The sequence below is a fragment of the Oncorhynchus keta genome, chromosome 1 (genome assembly GCF_023373465.1).
Source record: "Oncorhynchus keta strain PuntledgeMale-10-30-2019 chromosome 1, Oket_V2, whole genome shotgun sequence".
Taxonomy (NCBI): Eukaryota; Metazoa; Chordata; class Actinopteri; order Salmoniformes; family Salmonidae; genus Oncorhynchus; species Oncorhynchus keta.
Genome location: NC_068421.1, coordinates 36452371 through 36466504, shown reverse-complemented (window position 1 = coordinate 36466504; position 14134 = coordinate 36452371). Strand labels below are relative to the sequence as shown.

General features: G+C 46.8%; 1 protein-coding gene across 1 annotated transcript in view; it reads left to right on the top strand.

Annotated features, from left to right (window-relative positions):
* Nucleotides 1–12251, top strand: part of LOC118383052 (PTB-containing, cubilin and LRP1-interacting protein-like) — a 39344-nt gene extending 27093 nt beyond the window's left edge. The window contains exon 3 of the mRNA XM_035769709.1: nt 9998–12251. Coding sequence (XP_035625602.1) covers nt 9998–10495 — 498 coding nt within the window. The 3' untranslated portion in view covers nt 10496–12251. The remainder of the gene's footprint in view (nt 1–9997) is intronic.
* Nucleotides 12252–14134: the final 1883 nt, after the last annotated feature.

The following is a 14134-nucleotide window of genomic DNA, read 5'->3' as shown; positions in this document are numbered from 1 at the left end:
CTATCTTGTACAATGCAACCTTTGACTCTTCTACTTTACTATTCTGTTCCCCTTATCAGTCACCCACATAACTGCTGCCTACACTATCACTCCACAGCTCCCTCCTCTCTTCACAGTCCCCTCTTCATATCAATGCTTTAACTCTGTTATAGCCACCAACCCACTGTTCTTTCTAGCCTGCCTGCTTGCCTGCCTGCGAGTGATCCACTCTTGCTCTCTGGCATTCCTCTGCCTCGGGCCCTCAAGACTTTGGCTTTCCCTGGTCTTTTTTTCTGGTCTGTGTGTTCAGAATGTTCAGATGGAACCAATATGCTGCCTTCATCAGGATCAGCGCTTGGCACTGTTAGAAATTAGCTATGGAGGGGAGGAGGGAGGGGAGGCTGGCTGGGGGAAACACATGAGAGGAATCTGTGCAGACTGTAGAGCTATGTAGAGCCCAGGCTGCATGATTTAGGCCCCCTGGCCACCAGTCAGACTGTGAGGCCTGCAGCACACAAACGGGGACTGAGATGAGTTATCATCAGCTCGTCAAAGATGAAACACGCGATATACACACACACACACACACACACACACAGATCATCATATCATTACACTTGAGGAGGTGTCAATCCCTCTAGCAGACAGACTGACAAGCCCGGACCCCTTGTCTCTGACACCCCCGCTGGGTCGTCACAGACACACACAGCGATAGGGTTGAGCACCACGTCAGCAAGTTTGTGTGTCAAACACTTTTCTTAAAGGTAGAGCGGTCTGAAAAGGGAATGTAAACACAATGCTGCCACTGTCTGTCCGTCTGTCCATCAGGCTTGGGCGGAATCCAGACTGTCATACCTTCATACAGACCTTGTGACATTCCGGGATATTCGGTAATATCGGCACTGAACACAAGGGCCACTATTTTTAAACCCCACTGAGCCACTGTAATCCAAAGGTTAGCGATGCTAACAAGTACATGTAAAATCCCACAGAGAATGCTAACTAAATGCTAGCGACCATATTTTATACAATTTCTGACAAACTATTTGCAGGAAAGACATCCCAGCTCAGAAAATAAATATTAGACAGCAAGGCTCTTGGTCCAGGAGGGGATTCTCTGCCGTTACCAAGCGAAGCTTGATTTTGGAAGAAGCTAGCCACTTAGCTAGATACAGTTGCTAAATAGCTACTAAATTAGCAAACCAAATGCACAACTGCAGAGCATTTAGCACATTTTAGAATGTAAACTTAATGGTTATAAGATGCAGTGCCTTCGGAAAGTATTCAGACCCCTTGACCTTTCCCACATTTTGTTAAGTTATAGACTTATTCTAAAATGGACTAAAATCCTCAGTAATCTACACACAATACCTAATAATGACAAAGCAAAACAAGTGTTTTATACATTTTTGCAAATGTATTAAAAATGGGGGAAAAAGATTCTCTGGTCTGATGAAAACAAGATTCAACTCTTTGGCCTGAATGACAAGCGTCACGTCTGGAGTAAACCTGGCACCATCACTACGGTGAAGCATGGTGGTGGCAGCATCATGCTACGGGGATGTTTTTTGGTGACGGACTGGGAGACTAGTCAGGATCAAGGCAAAGATGAACGGAGAAAAGTACAGAGAGATCCTTGATGAAAACCTGAAGCGTTCCGACTGGGGCGACGGTTCGCCTTTCAACAGGACAACGACTCTAAGCACACAACCAAGACAACGCAGGAGTGGCTTTGGGACAAGTCTCTGAATGTCCTTGAGTGGCCCAACCAGAGCCTGGACTTGAATCCGAGATCGAAGATCTCTGAAGAGACTTGAAAATAGCTGTGCAGCAATGCTCCCCATCCAACCTGACAGAGCTTGAGAAGATCTGCAGAGAAGAATGGGAGAAACTCTCCAAATACAGGTGTGCCAAGCTTCATACCTAAGAAGGCTCAATGCTGTAATCGCTGCCAAAGATGCTTCAACAAAGTACTGAGTAAAGTGTCTGAAATTTTTGTTTTTTTCTTTTAATTACCAAAATTTCTAAATCTGTTGCTTTTTTTAGTAAAGGGTATTGTGTGTAGATTGATGAGGAAAAACATATATTTTATACATTTTAGAATAAAGCTGTAACGTAACAAAATGTGTAAAAAAGTAAAGGGGTCTAAATACTTTCCGAAGGCACTATATCTAGCTGGCATTTTAGTTGTGAATTCCATGCTGTAATTAGATCACCTGGTACATGCTGCACAACAGTGTGTGACTCAGCTGGTAAACCAACACCACGTGACTGGAGACTACTATCTGACAGTTGTAATGATAGAACGTCGTCTTTATCTCCTAATTTATTGAACAAGTTGACTGGAGGTATTTACTTAAAAAGGTAGCTACAAATATTCAAAAGTGTTAAAAGTTTAAATACTATTGACCGTTTTGAAAATCCTCCCATGGCTATTTCCAAATATCCCTATATACCGCCCAAGTCTGTGTGTGTGTCTGTGTGTGTCTGTCTGATACGCCATGGTATATAACTAACTGTCTGTATGATTAATAGACTAGACTCATGTGAAACCCCCACCTGCTTTTTGGTGTTTGCCTGTGAGATTCCGTTGAACACTGGCGTGTGTGCATGCGTATGTGAGTGCATGTGAGTGCATGTGAGTGCATGTGAGTGCGTGTGTGTGAGTGCGTGTGTGTGAGTGCGTGTGTGTGCGTGTGTGTGTGCGTGTGTGTGAGTGCGTGTGTGAGTGCGTGTGTGAGTGCGTGTGTGTGAGTGCGTGTGTGTGAGTGCGTGTGTGTGAGTGCGTGTGTGTGAGTGAGTGCGTGTGCGTGTGCGCGTGTGCGTGTGTGTGAGTGCGTGTGTGTGAGTGCGTGTGTGTGAGTGCGTGTGTGTGAGTGCGTGTGTGTGAGTGCGTGTGTGTGAGTGCGTGTGCGTGTGCGTGTGCGTGTGCGTGTGCGTGTGCGTGTGTGTGTGTGTGTGTGTGTGTGTGTGTGTCCAAATATACAGGAAGGTATCAGACCCACCTTCAGATGGGCTGGGCTTACACACACACACACACACACACAGTCTTGTACAACTAACCTTGTGGGGACACACAATTCAGTTCCATTCAAAATCTAATTTTCCCTAACCTGTACCCTAACATGAAAGCCTAAGCTTAATCCTAAACCTAACTCTAGTTCCTAAAACGAACCCTAACAAAATGTACCCAGTTGGTCAAATGTTTGTTTGTTTTGCTATTCTTGTGGGGACTTCTGGTCCCTACAAGTATAGTTAAACACGTCCACACACACACACACACACTACTCCAACATTCCAGTTTCCCAGATGAGGACTGTCACCCCCCCCATTCTTTCATCCCAGTAAATCATCAGAGGAGAGGAGGCATTTCCTCCTGTCTTCAAATGTTTACAGCAGACATGAACACAGGCTGCTGTAATGTTGACATGGTGAGGTCACAAATGCACAGTGAGATGAGTAAAATGACCGCAGTCTCTGACTGACACACACACACACACACACACACACACACACACTCCTCCATGCTGATAATATAGCCCTGGGACAAACCCACCGGTGCAAACTTCACATAAAGAACAGTCACAGGTAAGTACTGTATCTTATCTTAGCCTGGGTCCAGTCTATTGCTGCAGACAACTTGTCCTTCTCAGGTATGACCACTACAAGGAAGTAGGCTTAAGAAGAAACAGACTGGCACCCAGGCTAATTTAATCTATATAGGATTATCTAAGCCCAGTTCCTCTCTTCCTGTGTATAGTTGTCCCGCTCTACAGTCTCTAAGGGTATTTTTACACTTTCAGTCCCTTTTAGAAAATTTGATGAACTCTGTATGGTTCACTTCTTATTATTTTTACCCCCAGTGTTAACACTCCAAAGGAACCCTCAAAAGAGCCCCTGAAGCGAACCCGAACTGAGACCATCTCCAGAGGTGCTCTGAGTTCGGTTCACTTGAAATCCGCAGCCCGGTTCCCTTTTTCTAGGACAATGTGAAGGCAAAGCTCCCCAGGTTCGCTTGTCATTGTTCCCCTACCACACACTAGACTACTGCAACACCGTCTCCCTTGCCATAAACCTTCACATTGGTGCCATAAAAGAGAGAAGATTATGTCCAGGTTCAAAATCAAAATGTGTGCTGTTTTTGGATATTGATTAGCGATTGTCAAGGACGCATAGATATTCCAAAATGTGTGGAGTTTTTAGTTCAGATTATTTGTTTGCAATATGTGATCTATAGGCTAAGAGAGCTTCATTAGCTGTGTATTGATTGTGGTGTTTGAATAGTGAGAAGACAATATATTTGGTGACATCGCAACATCTATTCCAGTTCTTAAAGGGGCAGTAGCCTACCTTGTAGAATGTTATTATTACCGCATGATTTATTCTGCAGTTATTCTATTACCAACTGGAGGTATATCTAGCTATCTGACAACGCGTTCAGATTGAATGGCTTGTCCTGCACTTTTGTAAAAACCCAGAGTACATGTTGGAAAAAGATCTAGCTTCCTTTCTAAACATAGCAATGTGAATGCACAGAGGACTCGGTCCACAAAATAGGTGACGTGAACTGTCAAGAGTTGAGTCCTCATTCAAAGGCAACGGCAGTATGAATAAAAAAGGGAAAACACCCTGATAGGGTCTCTGGGAAAAGGCAGATCTTATCTGTCTGAATGTCTTCTCCTGACTGAGCCTCCGCGACAAGTACAAGGAGATTAGTATAGCTCTACATCCTCACTGCACTGATTCCAGCCTACCCCAATCTACCTACCTACCCCATTCCCTCCATGCCCCTTTCCCTCCATGCCCCCCTCGGTCGTGTTAGAGCAAACATGTTTAGTCTGTGTGATATTACAAAGACCAAAGAGAATTGCTGTCAATGAGGGGCTTTGAGGACAGAAATACTGCAGAGCCCAGTGAGTGAGACTGAGGAGTGAGGGACTCTTTGTGGACTGCCAGCCAGCCAGCCTCGGAGGAAGAGAGGCGGCCTCTGTTCCCCTGTAGCAACCCCAAACACCTCCCACGTGTGTGTGCGTGTGCGTACGTGCGTGTGCATACGCACGTGTATGGTGAGGTGTGCTCACTGGTCACCCAGTACAACCGGTAGGCCAGGGGTCTCTAGAATGGGCCAGTTGTCCCTGCTGACCCCTAGCCACTCCCAATGCTGCCTGACACAGAGCAGAGTAAGACCAGCCTTACATGGGGAAAGATGGGGCAGCAGAGGACAGTGTGAGAGTGGATAGTGTCAGAGAATTGAGTTGCTTTGTGCAGTCTAATAGTAAGATGTCTATATATCCAGTACATAGGTCCATCCACAGGCCATCATTACCAGCCTGCACTCAACTACTAAGCAGATCTAAAACAAACTCTATAACCTCTATACAAAATAGAAAAAGAAAATAAATCACTCAAAAGATCATAAGAACTAATTATTGCTCATTTTATACGTTATCTCCACTGTAAATATCCTGGTGGGTGGATGTCAGTTGGCTGAGAGTACGGTGTCAGTGTGGTCGGCTTGCTTAACCGCCTGGCCTCTGGGGGTGGTCCAGAGGTTTTCACCATGATGGATCTGCTGGAGAACCGTCAGGGGAGAAACGTTGCGGTTGCCCCCAGATGACAGCCATACTGCCTGAGACTAAGGCTGCAGCAGCTGGATCTAGTGACTAGGATTCTCTCTGTACTCTCGTTTTCTCTCTCTGTTCATCTCTCTATTTCTGTCTCTCTCTTGCTTGCCTGTTCTCAATTTTTTTCTGTCCTCTTTTTCTCCGTTTCACTTGTCTCCCTCTCTCCGTTTCACTTGTCTCCCTCTCTCCGTTTCACTTGTCTCCCTCTCTCCGTTTCACTTGCTCTGTCTCCCTCTCTCCGTTTCACTTGTCTCCCTCTCTCCGTTTCACTTGTCTCCCTCTCTCCGTTTCACTTGCTGTCTCCCTCTCTCCGTTTCACTTGCTGCCTCCCTCTCTCCGTTTCACTTGCTGCCTCCCTCTCTCCGTTTCACTTGCTGCCTGCCTCTCTCCGTTTCACTTGCTCTGTCTCCCTCTCTCCTTTTCACTTGCTCTGTCTCCCTCGCTCCGTTTCACTTGCTGTCTCCCTCGCTCCGTTTCACTTGCTGTCTCCCTCGCTCCGTTTCACTTGCTCTGTCTCCCTCGCTCCGTTTCACTTGCTGTCTCCCTCGCTCCGTTTCACTTGCTCTGTCTCCCTCGCTCCGTTTCACTTGCTCTGTCTCCCTCGCTCCGTTTCACTTGCTCTGTCTCCCTCGCTCCGTTTCACTTGCTCTGTCTCCCTCGCTCCGTTTCACTTGCTCTGTCTCCCTCGCTCTGTTTCACTTGCTCTGTCTCCCTCGCTCTGTTTCACTTGCTGTCTCCCTCTCTCTGTTTCACTTGCTGTCTCCCTCTCTCTGTTTCACTTGCTGTCTCCCTCTCTCTGTTTCACTTGCTGTCTCCCTCTCTCTGTTTCACTTGCTGTCTCCCTCTCTCTGTTTCACTTGCTGTCTCCCTCTCTCCGTTTCACTTGCTGTCTCCCTCTCTCCGTTTCACTTGCTGTCTCCCTCTCTCCGTTTCACTTGCTGTCTCCCTCTCTCCGTTTCACTTGTCTCCCTCTCTCCGTTTCACTTGTCTCCCTCTCTCCGTTTCACTTGTCTCCCTCTCTCCGTTTCACTTGCTGTCTCCCTCTCTCAGTTTCACTTGCTGTCTCCCTCTCTCAGTTTCACTTGCTGTCTCCCTCTCTCCGTTTCACTTGCTGTCTCCCTCTCTCCGTTTCACTTGCTGTCTCCCTCTCTCCGTTTCACTTGCTGTCTCCCTCTCTCCGTTTCACTTGCTGTCTCCCTCTCTCCGTTTCACTTGTCTCCCTCTCTCCGTTTCACTTGCTCTGTCTCCCTCTCTCCGTTTCACTTGTCTCCCTCTCTCCGTTTCACTTGTCTCCCTCTCTCCGTTTCACTTGCTGTCTCCCTCTCTCCGTTTCACTTGCTGTCTCCCTCTCTCCGTTTCACTTGTCTCCCTCTCTCCGTTTCACTTGCTGTCTCCCTCTCTCCGTTTCACTTGTCTCCCTCTCTCCGTTTCACTTGTCTCCCTCTCTCCGTTTCACTTGCTGTCTCCCTCTCTCCGTTTCACTTGCTGTCTCCCTCTCTCCGTTTCACTTGCTGTCTCCCTCTCTCCGTTTCACTTGCTGTCTCCCTCTCTCCGTTTCACTTGCTGTCTCCCTCTCTCCGTTTCACTTGCTGTCTCCCTCTCTCCGTTTCACTTGCTGTCTCCCTCTCTCCGTTTCACTTGCTGTCTCCCTCTCTCCGTTTCACTTGCTGTCTCCCTCTCTCCGTTTCACTTGCTGTCTCCCTCTCTCCGTTTCACTTGCTGTCTCCCTCTCTCCGTTTCACTTGCTGTCTCCCTCTCTCCGTTTCACTTGCTGTCTCCCTCTCTCCGTTTCACTTGCTGTCTCCCTCTCTCCGTTTCACTTGCTGTCTCCCTCTCTCCGTTTCACTTGCTGTCTCCCTCTCTCCGTTTCACTTGCTGTCTCCCTCTCTCCGTTTCACTTGCTGTCTCCCTCTCTCCGTTTCACTTGCTGTCTCCCTCTCTCCGTTTCACTTGCTGTCTCCCTCTCTCCGTTTCACTTGCTGCCTCCCTCTCTCCGTTTCACTTGCTGCCTCCCTCTCTCCGTTTCACTTGCTGCCTCCCTCTCTCCGTTTCACTTGCTCTGTCTCCCTCTCTCCTTTTCACTTGCTCTGTCTCCCTCGCTCCGTTTCACTTGCTGTCTCCCTCGCTCCGTTTCACTTGCTGTCTCCCTCTCTCCGTTTCACTTGCTGTCTCCCTCTCTCCGTTTCACTTGCTCTGTCTCCCTCTCTCCGTTTCACTTGCTCTGTCTCCCTCTCTCCGTTTCACTTGCTCTGTCTCCCTCGCTCTGTTTCACTTGCTCTGTCTCCCTCGCTCTGTTTCACTTGCTGTCTCCCTCGCTCTGTTTCACTTGCTGTCTCCCTCGCTCCGTTTCACTTGCTGTCTCCCTCGCTCCGTTTCACTTGCTGTCTCCCTCGCTCCGTTTCACTTGCTCTGTCTCCCTCGCTCCGTTTCACTTGCTCTGTCTCCTTCCCACCCCTCCCTCTTAGCCCCTTCCCCTCTCTCCATCGCTACAGAGTGGTTCAGTTGGTCATGGTAGTCAGGACTGTGGATGTAAAGGGATCTTGGTCTGCCTTGGCTCTGGCTGTGGTTTCTCCATTGGCGTGGCTCTCTGTGGTGTGATGTGGTGCGGACTAGTGTTTCTCACACCAGCCAGCCAGCCTGAAGACTGTTCTCTGTTCTCCCAGGCTTCACCACTACAGGGTTGTAATAGTTTGTGGATGGAATGACTGGAACCGAGAGAGAAAAAAGTGTCCAAATGGGAAGGAGGGAGGGATGGATTGAGAGGGAGACCGAGGCCAGATATAGTCCTTGTGGTCACAGGCTAAACAAAACTTCCAGACGGAAGAAAAAAATGTTCCTTTTTTTTTCTTGCTGGTCTCCTCCGCATTTCCTGTTTGTCAATATTTCATTGATACTGTTGCATGTCTGTGTGTCCCTGTCCTTGACATATTATCAGATAGCACTGTATCTTTCAGGGTTGTGTTTTTTGTGTACAGTATGTGTATTTCGTGTCTTCACGTTTGTGTCTCTTCATGATATACCGTTTTGCCAGCTTGGTCTAGTGTCCAGAGATGTACGATGCATACTGATGTCACATGTTATGCTTCATCTTTTAAAGAAGCACTCCAGCTATTTTTCCTGTTGAAAAACAATATCCGGAGGGAGAGAGGGAAAGAGACAAATGGAAAGTGGTGTTGGGGGGGGGGGAACATACAACATTATAAAATCCTTGTACACAAACAACAAGTGTGCGGTTGGTCACAACTGTTTCAATTTAAAGAATCTTGCAGGCATCCGGCCTCACCCTACTAGAATCTGAAGTCAAATGTCTACTGTTTGCTGATGATCTGGTGCTTCTGTCCCCAACCAAGGAGGGCCTACAGCAGCACCTAGATATTCTGTCAGACTTGGGCCCTGACAGTAAATCTCTGTAAGACCACAAATACAAATTGCATCTAGACACTGTTGCCCTAGAGCACACAAAAAACTATACATACCTAAACATCAGCATCACCTTTAACTTCCACAAAGCTGTGAACGATCTGAGAGAACAGGCAAGAAGGGACATACAAATTAGGATCTGGCTAAACATGCTTGAATCAGTTATAGAATCCATTGCCCTTTATGGTTGTGAGTCCTGGGGTCCGCTCACCAACCAAATTGAGACCCTGCATGCAGAATTCTGCAAAAATATCTCAGTGTACAACGTAAAATACCAAATAATGTATGCAGATCAGAATTAGGCCGATACCCGCTAATTATCAAAATCCAGAAAAGACCGGTTAAATTCTACAACCACCTAAAAGGAAGCGATTCCCAAACCTTCCTTAACAAAGCCATCACCTACAGAGAAATTAACTTCGAGAAGAGCCCTCAAAGCACCCCATAGAGCCCCAGGACAGCAACACAATTAGAACCAATGTGTTTGACACACATTTCTCTCAGATTACACAGACCCACAAAGAATTTGGGAACCTATCCAATTTCGATAAACTCCCATATCTATTGGGTGAAATACCACAGTGTGCAACACAGCAGCAAGATTTGTGACCTCTTGCCACAAGAAAAGGGCAACCAGTTAAGGACAAACACCATTGTAACACCCATATTTGTTTATTTATTTTCCCTTTTGTGCTTTAACTATTTGCACATTGTTACAACACTTTATATAGACATAATGACATTTGAAATGTCTCTATTTCGGAACTTGTGAGTGTAATATTTACTGTTCACGCTTTAAAAAAAAATCAATTTCACTTGCTTTGGCAATGTAAACATGCTTCCCATGCCAATAAAGCCCATGACCTTATCATTGATAACCCTGCACTCTTACCAGTTGAGGCACATAGTTTTGTACCACTAAATGCTGTTAGATGTTTAATGTCTTTCTCTCTCTCTCTGTGTTCTCTCCACAGGTGACATACCTTGGCAAGGTGACCATCTCAGGGACCCAGTTCCTGTCGGGCTGCACAGAGTCGGCAGTGGTGGGCCTGTGGGACCGTCGTGCACTGGCCCAGGAAGAGCACCTCCTTGCCAACTCCCTCCTGGAGATCCGCCCCTTCCAGGTGCGCCTGCACCACCTGGACGGGCGCGGCGAGGCCTCGGTGACCATGGACACGTACCAGGTGGCGCGCATCGCCTACTGTACGGCGGACCACTGCACGAGCCCCAATGTGTTCGCCTGGATCTACCGGGAGATCAATGACGACCTGACCTTCCAGATGGACTGCCACGCCGTGGAGTGTGAGAGCAAGCTGGAGGCCAAGAAGTTGGCCCACTCCATGATGGACGCCTTCCGCAAGACCTTCCACAGTATGCGCAGCGATGGACGCATCCACAAGAGCGGCTCCTCGGACGAGTTCGCCACCGACGACTCCGCTCCAGATGACTCCACCCCCGAGGAGGACGGCTGAGCACCAGGGTTACCCCCCCCCCTCCCCCGGTCACAAGCCCGTGAGGGGAGGTGCACAGGGGCAACCGGAGCACTCTCTCTACTCTCTGTCTCTCTCTCTCTCTCACTCTTCTCTGGTTTAAGGAAAAAACATGGAACTAAAACTGACCACAGACTGAAGGATGACGAGGATGTAGTTTTAAAAAGGGGGAAAGGAACAACTTGAGACCATATGGGGAAGTGAAACTTAACTAGTGCTGCCTCTTTGGATAAATCGGTCCTCAAACATTTGGATAGCCATTGACGCGCCTGATCTGCCCATAAGAGATCAGGGAATAATGGTTATAAGACAGTTACATTCCCATCCGACGCTGCAGTCTTCTCCGTCCGTCTGTCTGCGATGTGCAGAGAAAATCTGCCTCTTTACAACCACCTCTCGCCCCACCCCGTCCCGGCCCAATCAAAAGCCCAGATCACTTCCTAAAAATCCAGATCACTGCCTCCCGTTCTGATTTTTTAACAACAGCACTATGGAGTTGAGAGTTATGCCTGTAGCACTGTTAAATGTGTGGTTTCAAAAAGAAAGCCTTGACTAATATATGTGTGGAAGGTTGCCGGGAGGAGGGAGGTCCTGACATATTTATTAGGCTACGAGAGCGTCATCCCTTATCAATCACATTTACTTCCTGTTTTGAAGCATACCAAAAGTGAGTCTTTTAGCTGTGTCTTCTTTGTTGACTTTGTGCCTCACTTCTCACACACCAAGGCTCGTCTCTTAGTCCCGCAGTCCCAAATGTTGTGTGTGTGTGTGTGTGTAGTCGTCGTGCATGTGCATGTGTGTGTGAGGAATGTGTGATCTAAGAAAAAGGGTTGTCAGGAGAGAGAGCATGACCAATAATGGCCTAGTAATCCAACTAGAAGTGTAAAACGTTTCACAGCCGTCCATAAAGAATGCCTGAAGCCTCTTGGCCTGTGCTGAATGTATTATAGGTATGTTGTGCTGCAAGCTCCCTACACCTTTTAGTTACTTCGGTTTTTTTTTAGTACATTTCTTCTACATTGTTATATGTGGATTAGGTGCAGTTTAGCAAGGGCCGTTTTCTGTACAGACACCTTAAGGTAACGATTATGTCTCGTGGGCTGGATGCGTGTTGAGTCCATGAACAGACACACACACACAGCTCAGTTTCACTGTGCTGTCGAAGGGTAAGAGCGGCCATTTTGGGGCAACTGGAAGCCCCCATGACACAAGAGCCCCACCCCACCCCCCTTTCTAACAAGACTCTTTTGAATGGACTGGATGCTGGTACTCACAGTGGGGTGGGTCATGTATTTTGTCTGTTGTGTCTAAAGCCAATTTTTATTAAGATGGCTCTGGTCAGTACGTACATATATAAACATTGTATTTGAAACTCATTCAATAAGCTTATGTAAATACACAAATGAAGTATCCGTTTCCAAATATTACAGCATTAAATGTTGATAGCTATTTTAAATAAACAGCGGGAACATCAAAGACAGCACCAGTGTTATAAAGTCAATTGTGAATATGTAGAGTTCCATAGAAGTGGCTGTCAACAGGGTGTGTGAGCCCAGCGGCTTGACATGCCAGGATGACAGGAGGAGAGAATGTTTATAAGGCTGTAGATTACTGTGTCATGTCTTGTCTGAAGGCTCAGATGTGCTTTAAATGTCTGGAAATGTTACCGTAAGTGTTTTCTATACAGTATTTGCAAAGATAAAGAAACAATCACATATAAACTATTTACCAAGACTGACTGGTGATGCCTAAGTGTCTTTTTTTTTTGTTTGTTACGAAAACGTTCATATTGATTCGAGTTGGCTGTTTTGCCTTCATGACAAATGTTTCTCACAGTACTAGGAATTGTACATGTGAGTGAATATCAACGGCTGTGCATGTATTAGGTTTGTGTACACATACAATATTACGGCCAGAGATTTGCTCCAATCCTACCAATCATTTTGTCTCCATTTCTTACATTCATAGACCGCAAAGCTCTTTCCATTGTTGTGGGGCTCATTCCCTTCAAACACCAGGAATGTGTGGCAGCCATTTTGGTGGCCACATCCGTCTCAAGGTATTTCCATAACGCGGGTGCTTATACCGTTTGCTATCATCACAGAGTTTCTAAACCCAGAGGTGCAACATGACAAGACTTTCTGGGAATGCTTGCAAAGCAGCCCAGGCCGGGGTTTGGGTTTGAGAAGTGAGAAAGGATTTCTTAGTTCGTCTAAAGGCACAACCTTGTAAAAGTGACAAACTTGACATGTTTTGATTTTCGTCACAAGCAGCTTTAAAATGAAGGAATGCCTTTGATTTGACAGCCTGCACCTGCGCAGTTCGGTGCGAGACGACCGTTGGACCCGATGACGTTTCTCCGCATGAGCTTAGCTAGCCAACGTTGCCATGACATCACCGACAAGCACGATCAGGGATTTCTATTGGAGAAGCAGTTTCTGCCTACCTTCATACTGTACTGTATTTGCTATCATTTTGCTGCTCAAAAACTGCAGAGAATCGAGAGCAAAATGGATGCTGGAAACAGTCTGAATGACTGCTGAATGGGAACACTGCCTCCTTCTGGAAGGTAGAGGAACACCTTCCTCACTTTCCCATTCCGATAAAAGAGCATACCCCACATAGGGAATATATTTGGATAACTTATATTATTGGTTTATTATTTATGAGAAGTGTGCGGTAATGACCATCCTTGGCCCTGTATCGCAACTTGCAAATTGACTAATTCTGTCTGTCCGTCTGTCTGTCTGCATATACTTAATGAGTGGACAGTTACATAGTCATTGTATGCTTTTCTGTCTTGGTTGAGGAGCCAACCTGAATCTTTCAAGGTGCTCCACCATTGTGTCCCAGAGATGTGTTGAGTGTTCTCCTGCGCTCCAATATTCCTCCATGTTTCACCCAGTTCTGGGAGTATAGAACGTCGATGCCGGGGGCCCAGAATGAGGCCACCCCTGCCAGGGCCTGCCTGCCTGCTTCTTCCAACGAGGTGTCAGTCAGCCATTCAATACCACTCTGTTCCTTCTCCAGCTGGCTGCCGTCCACTGGGTCCCCACACCGCCTAGCTACCCACCCAGCACCAGCAAACTTGGGGTCCGGTCCTGGGGAACACCCAGCTCTCTGATCTGCTCCCCTCTCCCTAATTTATCTTTTTCATTTTTGTTTCTCTCTCTCATACCAGATGGCCACCTCACTTCACGCTCCTAGGAGGTATCAAATTGATGTCTCCATTTCAGTTACAATTCCTGTGAGTAAAGTATGTGCAATGATTGACTTGGGACTGCTGTGAATGTCTGCTCTAAAACAGAATAAATACAATTGTTACATTTGAGGTGGGACTTGTGAAGAGCAGATTACAATCCGATGTGCACTTTAAACTGTGTGGAGTGGACAGTGAATAGTTATGAGGACCCATTTTGACGTTTACGTGTGCTCTATATAACTATTTGCTCTTCAAGACATTCACTAATACCAAGTGTCTGCATAAAACTGTGATCACTTTGAAGTGGAGATTTTGTTTGGATATATACACAGTGTACTAAACATTAAGAACACCTTCCTAAAAAATGAGTCGCACCACCTGCTTTTGCCCTCAGAGAAGCCTACATTTGTTGGCGTGAT